The 21,101-nt window shown below is 42.4% G+C and overlaps 1 protein-coding gene across 2 annotated transcripts; it reads left to right on the top strand.

The window, feature by feature from the left end:
* The first annotated feature begins 2 nt into the window (after positions 1 to 2).
* LOC306979758 (sodium-coupled neutral amino acid transporter 3-like) lies at positions 3 to 20,016 on the top strand. Of its 2 annotated transcripts, XM_079578874.1 has the most exons (16): positions 3 to 134; positions 864 to 887; positions 2,159 to 2,249; positions 2,326 to 2,441; positions 7,296 to 7,369; positions 7,736 to 7,828; positions 8,139 to 8,220; positions 13,352 to 13,434; positions 13,886 to 13,944; positions 15,426 to 15,572; positions 15,852 to 15,931; positions 16,327 to 16,427; positions 17,573 to 17,697; positions 17,762 to 17,906; positions 18,214 to 18,317; positions 19,558 to 20,016. In XM_079578874.1, the coding sequence occupies exons 1-16, from the start codon at positions 16 to 18 to the stop codon at positions 19,660 to 19,662; spliced, it is 1,548 nt and encodes a 515-aa protein (XP_079435000.1). In that variant the 5' UTR covers positions 3 to 15; the 3' UTR covers positions 19,663 to 20,016. The 2 variants fall into 2 exon arrangements, with proteins under 2 accessions (XP_079435000.1, XP_079435001.1); XM_079578875.1 differs by lacking the exon at positions 864 to 887.
* The last annotated feature ends 1,085 nt before the right edge of the window (positions 20,017 to 21,101 follow it).

Below are 21,101 nucleotides of genomic sequence, written 5' to 3'. Positions count from 1 at the left end.
GAAGCCGCTGCAGATATGAGTGAGGACAAACCAGCAGAGACCATGGACCCGGGGGCAATGGAGATGAACGCCATCCCCAACGGCAAAGGCCACGACGGGCCAGAGGAGATCACGGGCTCAGGAGATGGAGAAAAGTGAGTTATCAGGAAAATCAGGATAAAAGCTGTAGTTAGTAAAGACCTGCACGCCGCTCAGCGTTTCTCTCTAGTGTCTAACCATAGCTTTAACGGTTCTGATGTGATAATAGTCACTGAGTCGTGGTGACCCTGATTATCCCAGAGCCGTAGGACTCAGTTCAGTCAGTGCAGAGAGTTGGCCTATAGCTGCAGGCCTCAGACACTGACCGGCTGCATCACACACCCGTGTGAATAAGACACTATGGCAGTGTGTGGTGGTATATGGGAGAAGTCACACTAATAAAACACACCCCCTGCATGCAAGAGTTACATAAAGATGGTTCACTTTTTGCTGTATCCAGTGTTAGTCCAGCCCCTCTTTTCTCATTGGTGGAATCTTCCTCCCTCATAGTTTTAATAGCAGCCATTTATTATGCCTCTTCAAACCCAACTTTAATCGCCTCGTTTGACAGCTCGCTCATGAGCAGAGGAGCAAACCAATTCTGTTCATTGACATTCAGTAATTCCCACTATATTATGTCCTTCAGCTACCTAATTATGTTATCAACTGATGTCTTTTTGTCCGGCCCGTTTCCCCTTTGAAATGAATGGTGCTATTAAAGTGCCTGCTCCTATAGGCCCGGGATGAAGCATAGACCATAGCCCTATCTGTCTGTGTGTAATATGTGACTGAGGTGTTGTTTTTCACTCCTTGCTGTCCGGGCCGATTGATGGATGCACTTGTAGAGAGCCCGTGGCCAACAGCGCGAGGTATGTTGGACACGCTCATTTATCCTGCCGCACGCTGCTGGGGCTGGGGCTGGGCTCTGATTGGCTCGGCAAAATAAGCTTGTACATATATAGGGTGATACATAGGCACCAATTTAGGGTTTTCCAATGGGTGCCCAGTCAAACAAACAAACCACACACATGCAGAAATAGACGCTCTCCTATAGAGCTAAATGAACAGAATGTTGCATCTGTATTCATCTAATGGACTGACCTTGTATATTGGCGCCTATGGGATTATACAGGAAACTGGTAATTTAACGTATATAATGCTTATTCATGGTACCTTCCACCAATATTTGTGCTCTTCATATAAACTTTTTCTTTTTTCCCTATCTAACGATAAATAAACACATAGCATAAAAAACAACACATTTCAATTCTTTATCTTTAACACAATTAGCTGGAAATGCACATAGGTTGTTTTGTTGTTACTGTAATAGGAGGAAACACATATTTAAAGTGTTCCAAACCATATTGTGATCATACAACCACAATACTTATTCATTCATTCATTCATTCATTCATTCATTCATTCATTCATTCATTCATTCATTCATTCATTCATAGGGCTGGTCATCAATGCATTTTTTTGATACCAGTACTTACAATACCTCAACACTACTTTTTTTGTTTATACTGTGTAGGGTTGCACCAATCCAAAACTGATATCGGATATTGGCGCTGATACTGGAAAAAATACAATATCAGGTATCGGTTACAAATATCCAATCTGAACTGAAACCAGGTTTGTGTCTCAACGCCTCAAAAACACAACTTTTAAGACCTAAATCTAAGTGAATATGGGCATCCTGTATATCATTGGAAAGTTTTAAGTTTTTGTCCTTTTGATTAATTTCCAAGCAATTTCTTAACCAGGCTATGAAGGTTCTCTCTGGAGTAATCGCTCATGCAAAATCATTTGGACAGTGTATGTCATTGGCTAGTTTGCTGTTGTAATGTTAGATATAATACTGTACAATAAAATGGTATCATGTAATAGTCTATCCTATCTCAACCTTTATACCTGTGCTGTTTGGTAAATGCAGCCTGTCAAACAAATTTGAGAACAGCTGCATTGTGTCAAAACATTGGTTTGAAATTCTCATTGTTGTTCACAGACTAAATTGTATTTCCTTCCATCGTGCCTGCGGTCACACTGCCTTGCTCCATACAAAGCTTCATTACAACTGTCATAGTAAAGCCAAACTGCACACCTTTGTAACAGCGCATTTTGCCACCATCTTTTACAGTTCACACAAGACCGAAAACGCGGCGTCCAATCTCCCGGAGAGCCAGGAGTTCTTGGCCGTCGATGACAAAAAGACGCCGCGATTCACAGACGTAAGCTCCGACCATCTTTACTTTTCGTCTTGTCTTGAGAAGTGCTTCATATTTTTGTCCCTGTCTTGGTTCACAGTTCGAAGGAAAGACCTCCTTTGGGATGTCAGTCTTCAACCTGGGGAATGCGATCATGGGGAGCGGGATCCTGGGTCTCGCCTACGCCATGGCCAACGCCGGAGTCGTCACGTTCTTGTAAGTCACTCGTTGTTCTCACAGAACCGTTGATAAAGTTGAATAAGACCTAACTATTTACTGCTGCTCCTACTTCTGTTGCAATCCATTCCATTTGGTAATTCATCTTTGCTCACCTCGTAATGCAAAGGTTCCATACTTACAGATGCCTGCGGAGTGATTAACTAAAGCTAATGTTTGTCTACCCACATGGCCACCGCACTGTTGTATCCAAACATTAAAACCAGAAGCTATTTTTAGCTGGAACATTGATAGCAGGAGGCCTATTTGTTTGATAGTAGCCTGTAGTGATGGCTCTGAAAGGCCTGTACTCTGAATGATTTTATTCATGAATTCAGAAAATAGCACAATAGACATTTTCAAGCAATTTTTCTGCTCACAAGGTCCCTCGCTTTTCTGATCCTGCTGCATGCTAATTTTCACATTAATTTGGACATTTTTGTGTGAAGAAGATAAAGGGCAAATAATAACACAATTAGAACAAAATGCTTATTCTTGTATAGCATCAAAGGAAGAGTGATGCCCTGTTATGTATCTGCTCACCCTTTAGATCTCTACAAACATCTTCTGAAATTCAAAGGTTTCTAGTATTAATGTTAGTTCATGTCCATTGTGAACTTCATATTAATATTATTGTCACAATTAAACCAGAACATAGACCCAACAGCAGACTTTATTTATCTGGAGCAGATCTTGATGTATTGGAAGGGCTGAGCTGGTGGCAGCGGTGAAGGAACCAGGCTTATATACTGCAGCAGGTGATCAGTAATTCAATAGGCCTGACAAAAACAGAGAACAGAGGAGAGGGAAGACAAAACACGACACTTATTGCAATCACAAGAAAAAAACTATATATACAGTGTATATTTAAAGCTGAAATTGCCACATTTTCACTGATCATAATATTGTTTCTCATTACTCTTTGTCCAGACTGACCTACAGCGCCCTTTACTGTCCTCGGTCACACACACTCGTACAATATCGATGTGTTATCATTTTGACGCATTGTGTTTGCTGTGACCTTTTATCTACAGACATGAGAGCAGAGAACAAGAAGAAAGCCCTGGTATTTGTACAGTCCACTGTAGGGGGTAGGATTCTGCCGCCTTGATCTCTGTTCTGGCCTATTTTGCTAATATTGCTTTGAGTTTTACTGATGTTTCCAAGAAATGCAGCCGAGTCCACAATAAAAGTGGGATTTAGGACAAGTGAAAGCATGTGCTGAAATAATTAAAGAATACAGCTGGAGGTTTCTTGACTTATAACGGTGGCTTCTTTGGTGGTGCAGTGTCTACATATTTCTGTGTCTGTGGGACTGTTATGAAATAGGATTAGGAGGTTAGTGAGGTAAGAGGTTAGCAGGTCCATGTTCGAGAGAACAGCAAAGAACAGATTCTACAGGATCAAAGTGACAGGCTTTTTTAACCTCTTCTTGTCAAATGATAGTTGTGTCAAATTATGATTTTTTTATTATGTCATGTTGAGGTGCAGTGGATATCGCTCTCATTGCAAGACGACATTACCAGGCCTTCCTGTGTGTGATGTTTGCTTGTTCTCCCCATGTCTGCGTGTAGTTCCTGCGGATGCTCTGGTTTCCTTTTTAAAAATAATATTTACAAATGGGCAGAGAAGGCAAGCCGTTTGGCTGATTTTCTTTCTAGTCAACGTTGAGTTTCCCCATGGTGACCCAAACTCAATCCTTGTTTTGTCCAAAGGGTAGTGTTGCTTGACATATTGTCTAAACAGTGGAGACTGGGAGTCCTCTCCTAGGAAGATTTGGAAGAAATTGATAGCATTTTTGAAGTATTTAACAGAGATTTTGATCTCTGTTGTGTGCAGTCATATTTCTCCAAACCATCTGGGGGGCCAGAGGATACATCCTGGAGGGCCGGATTTGGCCCCGGGGCTGACGTAGCCTACTGCTGCAATAGTGTGTCCTCTGGGGCCAGGAATCCCCTGAAAAAAAGACATTCTGAAATCTCAGTTGGGCTTTCCTTCTTCACGAACTTGTTCCTTTGGCACTGAACTTAAATGGTATGGGGCGCTCACAAACTGTGCCATTGTTGCTTCGTTTTTGTCTCTTCTGTTTTGTTGTTTGATTTTGACAAAAAATGATCGTCGACAAAAATGTCTATAAAGCTTAGCCAAAGTGGATGGAAACGTGAGAGGATATGAAATGATACTGTGTGAGAGTGCATAAGTTAAAGAACTCTGAATCTCACCTTGACACACCTTTGCCCGAGGTCAAAACTTGCGTGATTCCTTCAGTAGGCGTTTAGTATCTAAGCCTTCTTACAGAGTTGCTGAGGGACGTGTGTTTGAAGTGTGGATTTCCTGAAAGCCCCTTATGTTGAGCTGAGATGTGTGACTGCTGTTTTTTTTTAGCTGTTTAGGCTGAACTCAATGGCACCAATAGTGAGTGCATTCGTGTACCTTACAGGACCTTTAACCCATAACTTCAGCAGCCGGGCCAGATCTCAGTGTGGTCTCTCAGCCTTTCACAGCGCTTACCTTTTCACTGACCAATCACATGTTTCTATATTTATCTGCGCTGAAAGATGGTTTGTGCGAGGTGCCGCATGAAGCTAAAGGCTAAAGGAAATTAAAATTGGATTCATATGAAGAAGAAAAATGTCAAAACTGTTCAATGAACCTAAATATTTCGAACCTTGCAAATACTTGCTGTTGGATGCAGAGGCGTAAGCAGGTCATGGTGCCTGGTTCTCGTAGGTCCTGACAGTGACCCAGTGTTCATTCTGTCAGCAGATCTGTCCGCCCTCTGCCACTCCACTCTACAATCCCTCCAACGTTAACCAGCTCCAAACAAAAGCCGGCTGTGATTGGGCCAAGAGTTTAGGCTGAGGTGAAAAAAGCACTGCCAGAGGGTCTCAAAGGGACCACATTAACAGACTGTGGGGCTAAAGCGGTGAATGAACAACAACTGAACATAACAATACAAGAGGTAGAGGGATAATGGACCACATTAGGTCTGCTGAGTCTGTAAACTGAGGTAGAGTGAAGAAATTATCACTAAGAGCATAGGACGGATCAAGGAAATTGACTAAAGCTCCGTCCACACCAAACTCGATTTGGGCGTCAAAAACGCGCGTCACGCCCGTTGTTGGACGCCTGTGCTCATTCAAGTCAGATGCTCGTTACCAAGCGTCAAGACGCTCTCGACGCGCGTCAAGAGCGTCGTCGTGGAGCGCGTTGGGAGCCGTTGTCAGTTATCAGTTATCAACATGGATGACATAGAGAGAGTGGCTTGGCTTTTATTGCTTCATAAAGCCAGACAACGTCGTCTACGGGCTCGTCGGCGCCGTGTCTGGATTCATGAGATCGTCCGAAGGCGTTCTCAGTTTGGCGAGTTTCACCATTTGCTCCAGGAGCTGCGCTCGGACAAGAGTCGCTTTCAACGGTACTTCCGCCGCTTTTAATCCTGGTGTTTAGATAAAGAAGCACTGATGTGTCTTTCTAAAAAAAAAAAGTCCCAGAGCGGCTGTAGCGCGGTTCACAAAGAAGCTACGTCCGTGACTTGCGACTTGTTGACATCTGTGGGGCTGGCGTAGAATCTGCCCCGGTGGCTTAGCTACAACGTACGTCACTATGGGGAGAAAGCTCCTGATTGGTCGACGCTCGCGAATTTCGCCAAAAAGTTCAACATTTCCCAACTCGAGCGTCGGCCGCGCTCGACGCCCCGGAGGCGCGTCAAACGCTCACCAAGCGCGAAAAACCTCAAAACGCGCCGCGGAGGAGGCGCGTGACGCGCTGCGGGACATCTTGACGCCCCCCGGAGGCGCGTCCTCCATGTATTTTAAATGTAAACCTGACGCTTTGGAGGCGCCAAAACGAGTTTGGTGTGGACGGAGCATAACACATTATTATTAGTGGAACAACAAGAGCAGTTCTAGTAATATCATATTCCTTGCACAGAAGCAGTCAACACAAAAGGTAAAAATTAAATACTTAGAGCTACTGTACCTTTGTTACTGATTCTATTTCTAACATAACTTCAATTTGTTCTGCTGCTGCAAGTTTTTTTTTCTTTTTGGCTCTTCCTTTAGAGTTAGAGGGGCTGATTACAGAGTTTTGTGTATTATGTCAGACAGATTTGTTTTTCTTTCATTTGACACAGCTCTGATAAATCATGAACCAGATCAGTGACTGCTTTAGCGCACAAAACCTTTTGGCGTTGCTTTGAATGCATAAACAATAGAGTAGCGATGGTCTGACGACGCATAGCTCCTCCAATAGCATTCAGCGCGGGCTAACTGAAGCCCGTTCATGCTAGAAATCTAGCTGGGTTTTTGGAGCCAGCTCCTATAATTGGAATCGGGTGAAAATAGTCAGAGGTAAAAAAAATATGACAATGTGGAGATCAGAATGACAAGCCTGTGTTCAGTAACAACTTAAAGACGTTTCAATGGGCACTTCCGGGACCTGCCCCCACTTCCTTACAGTTTCCGGAGGAACGAGGCTACAATCAGTCCATTGACACTTGGTCTATATTTGAATGTGATAAAAATTCAAAGAAAACAGCCCAGGGGATGGGATTTGCCTCCCACACGTGGTCTCGGTTATCGGTCCATACGGTGTGATGGTGGGTGTTTGTTGTAAAGCGCTGCATCTGCTGTGTCAGAGATCACATGCCTCAGCTGCAGCAACAGCGTGTTTTGTTCCAGAGCAATGTTTCGATGTATGTCCCAAACAGAGTGGAGGAAACGTGTGTCTGCACTGCACCTGCGTCAACAGCCCACGGGCCAGTGTGCAATATGAAACACGCACTATACCCCGATGGCACCAAACACATGCTCTGTATGAATGATTCTCAGGCAGCCATCTTGCTTTTTTCAGGGTGCTCCTCACAGTGGTGGCGGTGCTGTCGTCATACTCCATCCACTTACTGCTAAAGTCTTCTGGCATTGTAGGTAAGTGGCTGTATCCATTCTGATATATATTTATATGCTGGGATGTCATAGACTTTAAGCCTGCGCTGGGAACGGAATTGTCAAATACTCTTCTTACATTTTTCTGATCTAAACCCACCCAATGCAACCTATTTTACAGGTTGGCATCAGATGTCATTCATGGTAACATAAGCCCATGAGACCTATGAGACTCAAAGAAGATTTCCGAATAGACAAAATTGGACTTAATTAATCTCACAGTGGAGGAATTTGCTAATTATATCATTTCCCTCATTTGGTCCTGTGTGTTACACCCGGTTTTCCTGTTGCTAGACGTGTGCTTATACTAGGACTAGCTCCTGACCAGTCTGCCTCTGTGTCCCTCAGGTATTCGAGCCTATGAGCAGCTTGGCTACAGAGCGTTCGGGACCCCGGGGAAGATGGCGGCAGGTATCGCCATCACGCTGCAGAACATCGGAGGTGAGCCATCTGTCCTCTCATGCTCACAGCAAATACACACGGCACACTCATATCCTGCGACGTTTACTCACGACGCACACGATTTCCTGCCGGGGATTAACATATGCCCTCTGTGAATGAGCGAGCGGAATTTCAAACAGGCTCCGAATGATGTATATCAAGGAATAACAGTAGCTTTTTACAAATTCAATTAAATTTCACATGGAAATCTGTTTTTTCTGACAGATTTTGAGAACCGATGAAAGAGTTAATGTACGTTTGTTCATGTAAGTTAAGTAACCCATAATTTATTTCCTATGTCTTCCCTTAGCCATGTCCAGTTACCTGTACATAGTGAAATATGAGTTTCCTCTGGTGATCCAGGCCTTCCTGAAGGTGGACAAGCCCGCGGGGTGAGTGCAAAGTATTAGATATCAGCTCTTATGTAACACTCTCTGCTACTTTGGACAGCTTCACCCCAAAATCCCTTTCTGAATGGTGGTTTACTGCCGGGTCTTTGTTCTATATTACATTTTACATCACAGGTTATCAGAGGTGGTCAGTAGCAAAGTACATTCACACAAGTGCTGAAGTATTTCTACAGCAAATACTTATTTACACTTTATATTTATTTATACTATTTTCCCTACTTCAGCTTTAATAAACGTCATACAGCCAGTCTAAAGCCTAATTTGAAAGACCTACAACAGTGATCAAAGATTCTTCCTTGTGTTTCCATGCGTTGTTGCAGAGTTTTTGTCCCTTTTTGTCACATTTTTGTTACGTTTTTGTTTCTTTTTCAACCTCATTTCAACTCTTTTTTCAGGAAGCTTAGATTTGTGCTAGTGTAGGTGGGGGTTAGGAGGGTTAAGTGGTAATTTGACAGAGCAGCTCCTTTATTGGGGTAGTATCTGTACTTCTACTCAAGTAAAGAGATCAAGTACTTTGACCACCTCTTTAAATGACTACATCAACTACTGCCTCAAAAAAAGATGAAAAAGGAGATTTTATATAGCCCAGAATACGCCAGTGACAAAAAAGTTGCACTTAGCTGGGTGTTTCAGGCGAAAGGCATTAGGGCCTTAGGTCTTAGGGCCACTGCTGCCACCATTAATAATCCTACTAACCTAGCACCTTGTTGTACATTTAAATCTATCAGCCAGTATTCACCAAGGAGGAGGGAGATATAGAGTATTTTCCTGTGTAAGTCATATGGGGCTGTACCAGATGGCCCACTGCAGCTGGCCCTCACACAGCTGTGACAGTGACCCCATCAAAACACACGCTCGCTCGACCGCTGTTACCGTCGACGACAGGAGGTCGGGCTGAAGCAGGTGGATCCACAGACTCGTAGTGCACTGTGCATCTTTACCCTTAGCCCAGTTACACATCCGAGAGAGAGAAGGCTTTACTGACTATAGGCTACAGGTGGATGGTCTTAACCTTAAACAAGATGGCGTCTGTCTTCGCTCTGCATTATAACTGCGATTAGCATTTCCCGGTTGGTGTTCCAGGCAGATCCTAACGGTGACCCGTGGCTGCGGTGACGTGTGCCGCTGGCGTCACTAGAGTTTATGAGGGCAGTTTGAGATGGTGCTTTAGGCCACACTCACCATTGATATGAAGTGACAGAGCGCTGCACGGCCCTCGTGGCGTCTCCACACCGCGTGGGTGTTCGTATTGTGTAAGTGAGCGTGACATAAAGGCGCAGTGACCAAAGCAGGAGAGATACAGCATGCAAAATACACTTAGGTTGTTTTTACAAGTAAACTGAAATGAAGGTACAGCTTTAACCACATAGATCAGGGGCGTCAAAGTCGTTTGGGTCGTGGGCCAAAATTCAGCCCCCACGGCGGGTTGCGGGCCGCATATTGTAAAGGACTGTGGCCTCATAAATAACGGCCTATACTTATTGCGCTTCATCAGACTGTGTCACATGTTTCTCAGAGTGCTGCATAAAGTCATTATTCTATCAGCCCACATTCGATGGCAGTAAGTTACTATTGTAGCCACAGCCGCCCTTGGGCAGACTGACCATTTACCACGTGGCTATAATATGCTGTTTATATCATGATCTCTCATTATGTCAGTTCCCTCTGCTGGACATGTGTGTAATTCTTTCCTTTTTTTCATTTAAGCTGCCCCCTAGTGGCTGGAGAGAGCTAACTGGTTACAGGAATAGGCTTCCTTTTTTGTGTTGACATGCTCAGGAATTCATGCTCCTCAAAAGGCCACATTAAATCATGCGGGCCTTGACCTTGACACATGTGACATAGATGAAGAGAGCTTTGAATATGCGCATGACTTTAGGTATACATATTATCCTTTTTACAGAAACGTGATCTGTCAGCTTTTTTTCATCAACAATCTCAAGACACTTCTACATGCACGCCATCCATTGCAAAGCATGTGAGGTTAAGGAAATCTGGAAACAGGAAATGATTGTGGGCATAGGAAAACCTCTGTTTAGATATATACAGTGGGGGAAAAAAGTATTTGGTCAGTTTCACATAGACATTCTATTGGATTTTGGCCAAATACTTTTTTCCCCCACTGTACATAGATACTAATGCATTTGGAAATGACGCACAAGGTTACAATCCATTTGACTCTTTTTTTCCCCAAACATAAGCACATCCTGCATATGACTAATGTGTACAGACAGGGTCACTGGGGAGGGAGACAGTATTTCTTTGGTGATCCGGGAAGAGAACACTTTGAGCTACAGTTCGTGTGTGACATGTATTATTTATTACGGTTTCATCACAATTACAGTGCCCTTCTCAATCAGTCCAATACTGCTCTGAATTCTGATGCCTGACTTTTGAAGCTTCATGAAAGAAAATAATAAGCAGATTTCTCCTCACAGCCACACCGCGGTTATCAAGTGTCAAGAAAAATTGTTATTGTGAAAAGAAGCGTGCGCTAACTTGATGGAGGCAAATTTTAACCGACCCATAGAGACAGAGTGGCCTAAAAAAATCCCTCTCTTTTTTTCTATCTTTGCACGATCCTCCCTTAACTTGTCCATCCTCACTGCCCTCACACACTCATTGATTTTCACACCAGGAGGCGTGTTTTCAACCAGTCACTTATCACAACTCTGCTGCTGCTGATAGAATCGGCTACTTTGAATTTAAATGCACTTTCTTTCTGTGGCTCATGGCCTTGGTGGATCATTTCTATGTCCCTCTCGAGCCTCTGAATCGCATGAATGGCACACGTTTACAAAAGGATATTGCAAGTTCTGTGAGCTGTGGAATCTATAGGTGCACGTAATGCCTCATATATTCTCAAGGTAGGATGATGGGATTTTATTTCAACATAAGGCCAGGCAGGCTGGATTATATTCTTCAATACCACTGGGAAAACGTGACTCACAAACAGGTGGTGGCAGAATCCTTTTCCAGATCTTAATCTTGGTCAAGAGTTGTATTGAAGATGTGCCTATTGTACATGTTTTAGGTTGTATGGCGTTCTCCCGGCTTTACACGGGTCACTCTGAACAGTTACCTGTCATCCACCACCCATGTTTACTCACATGCTTACACATAGAAACTACATGGTCTTAGCTTAGACACAACAAAAAATGTGACAAAAATGTGGCATAAACATGACAGAGAAGTTTGGATCAGTTTGTAGGTCTTAGCTTTCAAATGAAGCATTACAGTTGTCAGATTTGGGTCATGCCGAACTGGAGAAAAAGCACTTGGTTAAGGTGGGGGTTAAGAGGTTTAAACAGTTACAGATGCTCAAAGGGAGTCGGCTGCTGAAGCAAGAGAGCTAATGTGCGCCGTAATCAATATAATAAACAACAGTTAATAAACAGACAGCTTCACTGGACTCTGCCAGATCATATCAGAGCTCATATTGCCTCCACTACAAATCATTTTCTTCCTAATACCTTATAACTGCAGTCTCTAGCATTATTTAAGCTGCTTCATCCCGGTCTGTGTCAGCAGAGGGTGTGCGCTGAAATTAGGGCTGAATTACTTGTCGGTTTTCTCTATAAACATAAATCAAGGCGACACGGTGGTGCAGTGGTTAGCGCTCGTGCTTCACAGCGAGAAGGTCCCACATTCGATTCCCACCAAGGACGGGGCCTTTCTGTGTGGAGTTTGCATGTTCTCCCCGTGTCTGCGTAGGTTTCCTCCGGGTACTCCGGTTTCCCCTACCACTAAAAACATGGACAAGATGCCAAGAGAGTGTGCGTGTGGGGGACAATGGATGGAAATTAGCCCGAGGCAATCCAGTCCATATATATTCATTAACCTGCACTGTACCGACCAAATAAACAAATAAATGAATAAGGCTATGGTGCCCAAAAAGCAGTTCTAAAACCTTAACCCCCTCCACATATACTGTCCTTTTTTCATATTGCTCTCTATATTATGTTCGGGACATTGTGATAGATTTGTCATATACAGTTAATGTTAAAAATTGTAGGTTAAAACTTGCAGTGAAATGCAACGAGACCTCGCTATGCAGACTACAATTCTTCATGTCTTATTTGTATCTCAGTACAAACGGCAATTATGAGCTGTTTATTTGACTCATTGCCTGAGGGAGGAAACACTTCAGATCTTTCTTCTTGTGGGATGAATGTAAGCTAATATAACGTAGTGAGGCCATTTTCACACCTCACTAATATGTGCACTTCTCTGTTTAACTTGTGCTCCATTGTCCCGGGCGTTGTAGGACACGAGGGAGAGACTCGGTACATCCTCAGTCTTAAGGCTCTTCTTTGGGAACATCCGTGCTGCAGTTGTTTAGTATGTAACGTGTGTATTGGGAGTGCATGTGAGTGGGTGGGTGACAGATGTTGCATGTTGCCCTCACTGATGGAAGGATAGGGATTAATCGCTCTGGCTGTGACCGGCTAAAAATAAACCGAGGAGGGCGCCGCGGTACGAGACAGGAGCATGTGTTCCACTGCGCCAGCCACTAATCACCACCACTAAGTAGATAGATGCTTTGTCGCAACTGCTAAAATGTTCAGAATAAGTGATGTTGGTTTAATGAGCTTTAGAAATGTACAAGAGACCTTCTCGTGTCCACGTGGAGCTTTGGAACACTGATTTATTTATTTTTCTCTTGGGAAGGAGAATCCCTCGAATGATTGGTGCAAAACGGTCCCACTTTAATAACATGTTTAAAATACAAAGATGGGAGCCTTAACTGGGTATTCTTTACCTTAGATGTTGTTCTTAAACCATCTTTAGTAATAGTAGATAGATCAGGGGCCGGTGTGGAAGGATTTCTGTGAAGCCTCATGCTCCTGGTCAGATCAATATCTCACTTTGTTAAAGCCAATTAAACCCAGCCGGAGTGAGAGACTGTCGATCCGGGACCTGCTGCCGCGATCAGGGTTCAAAATGGCATATAGGCAACTGCAGTCAGAGCTGAGAGGTGAAAAACTAGACAGTGACAATCTGTTTTCTAATTAATACCAGTCACTCATACAACTGTAGAAAATACCCAGAACCACAATGGATGCCTGGAAAAGTGTTATTAAACAGGATTATCTTTGTGTTTTCTCTGCAGAGAGTGGTACCTGAATGGAAACTACCTGGTGGTGATTGTGTCCATAGCAGTGATATTACCGCTGGCTCTCATGAAGCAGCTCGGTAAGTACCTGACCACAAAGTTCAGCGAACAAAGTATTTCCGAACCTTCCTCTGTTAGCCTGTCCAACTGTCATGTGACCATTTCAGTTTTTTTAGTTTTGCGATTGCTACTTTCCCGGTTAGATGGAAATCAATCACGTCATTTAGCTTGTGGAAAACCATAATGAGCGATATGTAGAAAATAATATCTTAATAAGCATGTGAGCACATGTGTCGGAAAGTCATGCCGGCCACTGAGAGGAGAATCATGTGGAGTTGTTTCCTGTTGTCATGGAAAATCTATCTTATTAACTTTACATGCTGTTGTTTTCACAGAATGGTGACAATATGTTGATGTTTAACATGTTTCCATTGCCTGCCTCTAGGACGACTGATCATTCATTCGTTCTTTACTACTTTACTTGTTTACTATCTTACATAATACAGCTGTACTATGCTTTTTTTTTTACAGGGTACCTCGGATACACCAGTGGCTTCTCCCTATGCTGCATGGTGTTCTTCCTCATTGCGGTAAGCTTTCTATTTTGCTCCATGTCAGCAGCAGATATTGTTTGTAGGGATGCACCGATCTGATACTGTTATCGGATATCGGGAAAAAAATACGATATCAGGTATAGGCTGCAAATAAACCGATTTCTCTCACCACTGTAAAAATACAAGTTTCATCAACTTAATCTGACTGAATATGAACATGTATGTCATTTTGAAGCCAAGGACATGCAATCACCGAGTTAGTTTTAACCTCTGCAAATGTATTTTTGATTGGCGTGCAAAACCGCGGCTAGAAACAGCACGCTAATGCTAAAGGGAGCATGCATCAAAAATGAAGATAGAAATAAATAAAAGAAGCCTCATAAAATAACATAACCACTGCTGGAGTGGTGAAGTGTTGGCATTTTAGTTTATGAAATGCTGTTAAAGAATAACTTATCTGACATCATTTTAATGCACAAGTTGTAATGATCGGATCACGTTATGTGAGCTGTTATGTACGCAAATCTATTAGCCTGTCATGTAGCCAGGGATATAAAAAAGTCCAGTCATTCTAGTTAAATGTTTTCCATTAGTCTATTGATAACTGATAATTGATCTGTAACGTCATAAGAAAAGATAAGACTTTAAAAAGAAAAGAGAAATATTCACTTCTTCACTCACAGAAAACAAAGAATCTGGATCGGTTCATCTCTAATTGTTAGCACTACGTTTGCTGCAGACTTGAGTAATAATATCGACCGTACTGGGATTCACTCTAACCTTTCTGTACTCCCCACACTCTGTCTGCCCTTTACTGCTGTACCAACGCCGTCTCTGACCTACTTTTGGCTCTAATCCGCATTGCCCACCGGTGTCATAAATTACCTTGTTGTTTTAAGCCAGCAATAATGTCTATAAGTCAGTTGGAGAGGGCAATATCCATATTTCTCATAATTCTTCTATTCAATGGAATAGTTACAAATCTTTCAGAATGGAAAATGCATCAATGTAGTGCATTATATAGTATATATATTATATAGTATATACAGATGCTGCTGGCTGTAGAAGCCCACGTTGTCCCAGTGCAGATGTTGCTGCATACATACTATAGAGCAGGGGGGAATACTCGACTAATAAATGACTGTTCCATGTGGAGAGTTCTTTTGAATCTTTAATTATGAAGTATGTAGCCTATAACAGTGGAAGATTGATGGTTTGAGTGTTAAAATTATTTGTCAAACCGTAGTTTTGCAAAGACCCACAAACCACTCTTAATGATCCCGTGACCTACGTTTGGGCCCTGACACAGCCACATAAAGCGCTGGCTTATATTGTAAAAAGGGCTGCTGCTTTCTGGCCCATAGACCCCAACAAGAATAACTAGAACTTCTGCAGTCGAAAGGCTCTTCAAAAGATTTTTTGAGAAAAAGTAGAACCTCTTCTCTGAGCTGCTGCACATCATCAAATACATCATGCAATTTGGATACAGTTTTTTTTAATCATTATTATCTCTGCAGGTTATATACAAGAAGTTCAACCTCCCCTGTCCCTTCACGGACTTCTCGTTTAACGGGACGGCGCATAGCCCTATTGTGAACACGACAGATCCAGGCGGGCAGGAAGACGACGCCTGTGTTCCCAAAATGGCCAACCTCAACTCTCAGGTAAAAATATGAAACATGTACCAGGAAGTCTTCAAAAATATTCCAATTTCCCCACAACGCACAATCCTGGAGGTCTTTCTCCTGGTTACTAATTCCCCACAGCTTTGGAGCTGGAGACTTTTCCAACTGGTTCTTGGCCAGACTCCGTTAAGCACAGACAAACAATTAGCCCTGTGTGTGTAAAATGTGTGTGTAAATGCGTGGAATGATGGTTGGCGGTCTGTCTCGGTTTGGGACGCCCCCCGCAGTATCCATGGTGACCTGTTGGTTCATTTTCAGACGGCCTACACCATCCCCATCCTGGCCTTTGCGTTCGTGTGCCACCCCGAGGTGCTGCCCATCTACACGGAGCTGCGCAAGTATGTTTTCATGGGGGAACTCCTCTATCCTTTGAGGAAGAGTCAGTAGTAGTGCCAAAAAGGTAAAGCTGGTGCTGGTACTTGGCTGAGTGTTACCAAGGCACTGCTTTCACTTTATGTTGAACATGCCCTGCACTCTCTCTGCTTGTCTTGAGCATGGATCAACTCTGCATCATGCACCGGGCCACTTTTGCTTGTGTGGCTAAAACAAATTTTGGCATTTTGATGATTAAAGTTTAAAGTTGTTATGGTTACAATATATAATTTAAATGCATATGTCAAACATGGTTGTCCTTAAGGATAATTATGGTCATTTGGCTGATAAATATTCACACATACGCATTCAGAATCACCGATAAACGTCTTGCATAACCAGTAAAATGTTGTGATTTCAGTCCGACACAGAGGAAGATGCAGCACGTGGCTAATATCTCCATAGCAGTCATGTACATCATGTACTTCCTCGCAGCTCTGTTTGGATACCTGACTTTTTATGGTAAGCTTTGCTCCTGTGACATCTGTGAAGTGACAGCCTGTCTGTGTTTCTGAAGCATGTGCACCCTCTAGTGTTTGTACCGAAGCACTACCACAGGCCTCACTCTAAAGGCCATAAGGATTGTGAAGTTAAACATGCTGCATAAAAGTGTCCAGTTTGGTTCAAACATTTAAATTCCAGAGATTCCTGTATTTTTTTTCAGTTTTTGTCAAATAAGACAATGGAAGAAAAATCAACACTTGATTTGTGACATCTTGGTCTCTCTATATTAGCAATGGAGGTCTCATTGTAGTATAGTGGTTCCCAAACGTTTGACACCAAGTATAGCATAAAATATTTTGACTATCCAACCACCAGGCCAAGATCAAGATCAAATTGAAACTAAACCTTAAAAAAGAGTCTAAAAAAGAACAACTGGACGATATTACTTTTCTAAAATGGGCATAGACCATGTTTAAAGCTGAAAAAAAAAGCATTACTTAAAAGCATTACTGATTTTATACCCAATGGTGGAAAGATATTTGTTTTGTCCTGGGCTGGGCATGAAGCTATTCCGCATTTTTATTACTTTCATGAACCTGCAGGCTAGTTGTTGTTAGCATTTATGTGTGACTGACCCTGAAAAGTGACCCTGAAAGTTGTTAAACAATGTTTATAAACTTATCCCAGCGAAGAATTAGGATGTTAGTACTGCATTAGGTTAAAGTTAGTTAAAGTTAAGGAAAGTGAGTTTGGACACAGCAAACCATGTAATTTATTCTTTTCCTCTTTCATTGGTTGTTAACAAACAAAAAAAGAAAATCATAAAATTATAAAAACTCTAAAGAAACCTCCAGTAATGGTGATAATAGTAATAGTAATGTTTTCAAGTGAGTCTATCAAATTTATAACTACACATTTAGCAACAATAATGCAATCGCTCATCCTCAAATGCATGGCTATATGAATGTTGTTGTATCTGTAGTGGCCAACCCAATCATTAAACGGCACACCTTTATATCATTCTCGAAGGCAAGAGGTCAGTAGTGCAGTATTTGGCTCTAACAGTATCTATAATATTCTTCAAGTATCAGCGCTAACAGTGCACCACATCGTAGCCTTCTACCTGATAGTTTCCCGTCATTAATGTCTGCTGTTGTTCTCAGGTGAGGTGGAGGCGGAGCTGCTGCACACGTACAGTCGTATTGACCCTTACGACACTCTGATCCTGTGTGTCCGAGTGGCCGTGCTCACAGCGGTCACACTCACTGTCCCCATCGTGCTCTTCCCGGTAAGACACAGTTAACCCGACTTAAAGATCAAGAGCTGGTAGCGACACATTGACTTGGTTCCAGGTGCGGAGAGCGCTCCAGCAGATGTTGTTTCCCAATAAGACGTTCAACTGGCCTCGACACATCGCCATCGCCATCGTCCTGCTCACCTTGATAAACCTACTAGTCATCTTTGCGCCAAACATCCTGGGCATCTTCGGAGTCATAGGTGAGTCCGCAAATCCCCCCCACGCTGCATCTTTTCACAAAATCTGTCCAGCCTGATACCTTTGTGAAGCTCTCGACACTCTCCGTCATCCAAATGTAATTCATTTCGTTTGTCTCATTCACCCGTCTCCAGGCAGGATCAAACTGTGCTCTGTATTGCTTTCGATAGTGGAGAATTCTGGGACAAATTACCTGTAAACAGTGCGGCGCAAATGCCATGTATAGGTCACCAGCCGTGTTTGCGGTCTCACATGAATAATATAATCAATAATATAGTCAATTTTTAATCACGTGTTATGTTTCTCCAGGTGCCACCTCTGCCCCGTGCCTCATATTTATTTTCCCCGCCATTTTCTACATTCGTATTGTACCCAAAGAAGAGGAGCCTCTCCGCTCACCTCAGAAAATACTGGTAGGTCTGGTCGCATTTTTACTTTTTTTGCATAATTTCTTTTTATTAAGGTTGTTACATTTTACAAAACACATTGATCAAACTGGGGGTTTACAAGAGATACAACATCCAAACAAAATAAAGAGAGTAGATCAAGAATAATACTTTGTGTATAAGTTTTTGTATTGCCCCTTCTCGTTAAGTATGTGTCCCATTTCCCCCAAAAGACGTCACTCTTTTCTTTTCCAATATAGCTCACCAATTATTTTCTTAAGCAGTTTTGATTTGTAGGCTTTTATAAACATTTGTATGATGCCTGATAAATTATCCAGCTGTAGGTTTTTGATGTTTTTGTCAAAGAAGTGTCGAAGCTGAAGGTATTTATAAAAATCATATAGGTCAAGGTGATATTTTTCACACATAGTTTTAAAATAACCCATTAATAGACACAGTGTAGAAACTCCTCCTCTTTCCCAATGGATGAAACTTCTATCCATCACAGCCGGTTCAAAATGAAAGTCATGAACTGGCCACATTAAGTTTGAGTTGTTTCACTAGATCTAACCAGACATTTGAAAAAAAAAAAAAATATCACAATGTTTAGCCTGTAATGGATTGCCTAGTAAGCTCTGTAATGGTATATTTAACATTGAAGTTTAGCTATATAATTATTATCACATCAGATCATGAGTGGTCAGTTCTGGCAGCATTGATAACAGTGGAATATGTGAGTGCGGGCCTTCTTATATGTCGTCTATTGGAACAGGAATATCACTAGTATTATAGTGAAGTCTAATGACTTGTCCATGGCAGGATGTCGTCAAACTGCCAATTCTGGTTGTGGTTGGAGTGTCAGCCATTGTAAGGTGAAGACCCTTTGTCTTAATGCCACGAACAACTAGGCAACCCACATGGAGCGGGGGGAATTTAGACGATACATATTATGTCTCTTGAAGCTGTGAACCACTTGGAGACAACTGCATACTGTACATAAAAACGTGGATGTTCACTATAATGGAAAACAGTGCCACCTTCTGGCCGTCTCTTGGCAGCAATGAAAACTGAAACAATTGCATACAAATTTTCCTTCAAAAAGTACACATGCTGAACAAAAAGAAAACAACCCTTAAAAAGAGATAAAGCATTTTCCCTGTCACGAGGACCCTTCATGTTTTTTTTTTCTGGATAGTTTTTAATCTTGCTTTTATGGCAAAGTACAGTTACATCCCCTCACCCCTGTCTTTCTCTCCCTCATTTCCAGGCTGCGTGTTTTGCGGGGCTGGGCTTCCTGTTCATGATCATGAGTCTGAGCTTTATCATCATCGACTGGACTTCAGGGACGAGCAAAGCCAGCAGCGCCCACTAGACCAGTCTCTCCTTCAGGGTTTTATTTTTTACTATTGATTACTATATGTAGAAACAAAACGCGTTGTATAATGTGAGTGTGTTTGGTGTTGAAAAGCCCCATCCTGCCAAAACTGCACAGGCCAGGTTCAACATTATTCAGAGAAGTGGAGGCGGTGCCTTTCAGACAGTTGAGTAAAAGGTGAAGGAAGCCACTGTCCCATAATGTCTGATTATTATTTGTGTTGTGTGTTACCAGTGTGTGCGTGTCTTACAACAAGCTTTCATTGCAAACTGCTCAGACCTGGATGGATTTGACTTCTGAGTTCTAATAACTTCTTGATTCAAGTAGTCGCCGTACCGGGACCGGGACGGGCCAGAGCCAAAAGTCAACCGCTCCACGCTCATAACCAGGCTCTATCATGACTTGTCACTAAAAATATCAGTCATTTTGGTCATCCCTACACATAAATGCCTAGTTTCTACGTGAAAACATGATCATTTTATCATCAGTTTTCAATTGATTTTTCTAACTACATATTTCCCATATTCACCCAACTCTTTCCTTTTCAACGGCAGTGTGTTTGTTTCAAAAGCCAAGGAGCAGACAACGTGCTGACAAAACAAGTTTGATTTCATTCTTTTTTATAGCCTGCATGACAGGAGCGAGGCCTCACCTCTTCCTTCTTTATTTTTGGATTCGCTGTCGCAGAGTCGACCAAACCTCCCCAAATGAACTGGTCTCAAGTGGTCTGTCTCGGTCTGCGCTTATGGAAAAGAGACTACATAGTTTCAGATTATCTTACCTCTGCCAAATAAGTTAGGTCAAGGTTTGTTTGTTGCTCCGTCAGCAAGAAGCAGGTAGTGATGTGGTTGCATTTCGGTGACATGCTTGGAAATGTTTGGTTCTTTGCCAGAATAGGCTATTTGCATGGAATGTTTTCGGATAATATCCTGTGGGCCAGTGTAGGGTAAAGACTACTTCCTCAATACTGTTTGACATACATTTAAAATAAAATAAGATTAAAATAAATACATAAATAAAAACACAAGAAACTTAAATTAACACCAAGTCCCGTGTTAATTGAAAATTATTTCAGTTAGTGTTGCTATTTAAACATTTGCCTTTAGCTTCAAGGCTGAAACACTTACATTTACAAACACAGTATTCTCCTCCAATGAAGAATGTACATCCTGAAAGTACCTCCCTGCAGTGCACATACTGTTTCACTATATATTTATTTCAGCGAGACACGGCTATGGCAGGAAACAGTCTTTACCCTCGGAAGTTAGCATCATGTTGCTCTGTGCACTGAGCCCACTGGCAAGTGAGCGTTTTGTCCTTATGGGTAAAGGTGCAACTTAAAGCAGTACTAAGTAACTCATGCCCCTAGAGGCCATACGCGCCACTACAAGTGTCGTAGCATGTTGTGTTTTTTTACTCATTAATTGTCCGTGAGA

The sequence above is a fragment of the Gobius niger genome (assembly GCF_951799975.1).
Source record: "Gobius niger genome assembly, chromosome: 20".
Classification (NCBI taxonomy): Eukaryota; Metazoa; Chordata; class Actinopteri; order Gobiiformes; family Gobiidae; genus Gobius; species Gobius niger.
Note: the sequence above shows the minus strand (reverse complement) of the source record. Positions and strands in the feature narration are given on the sequence as shown.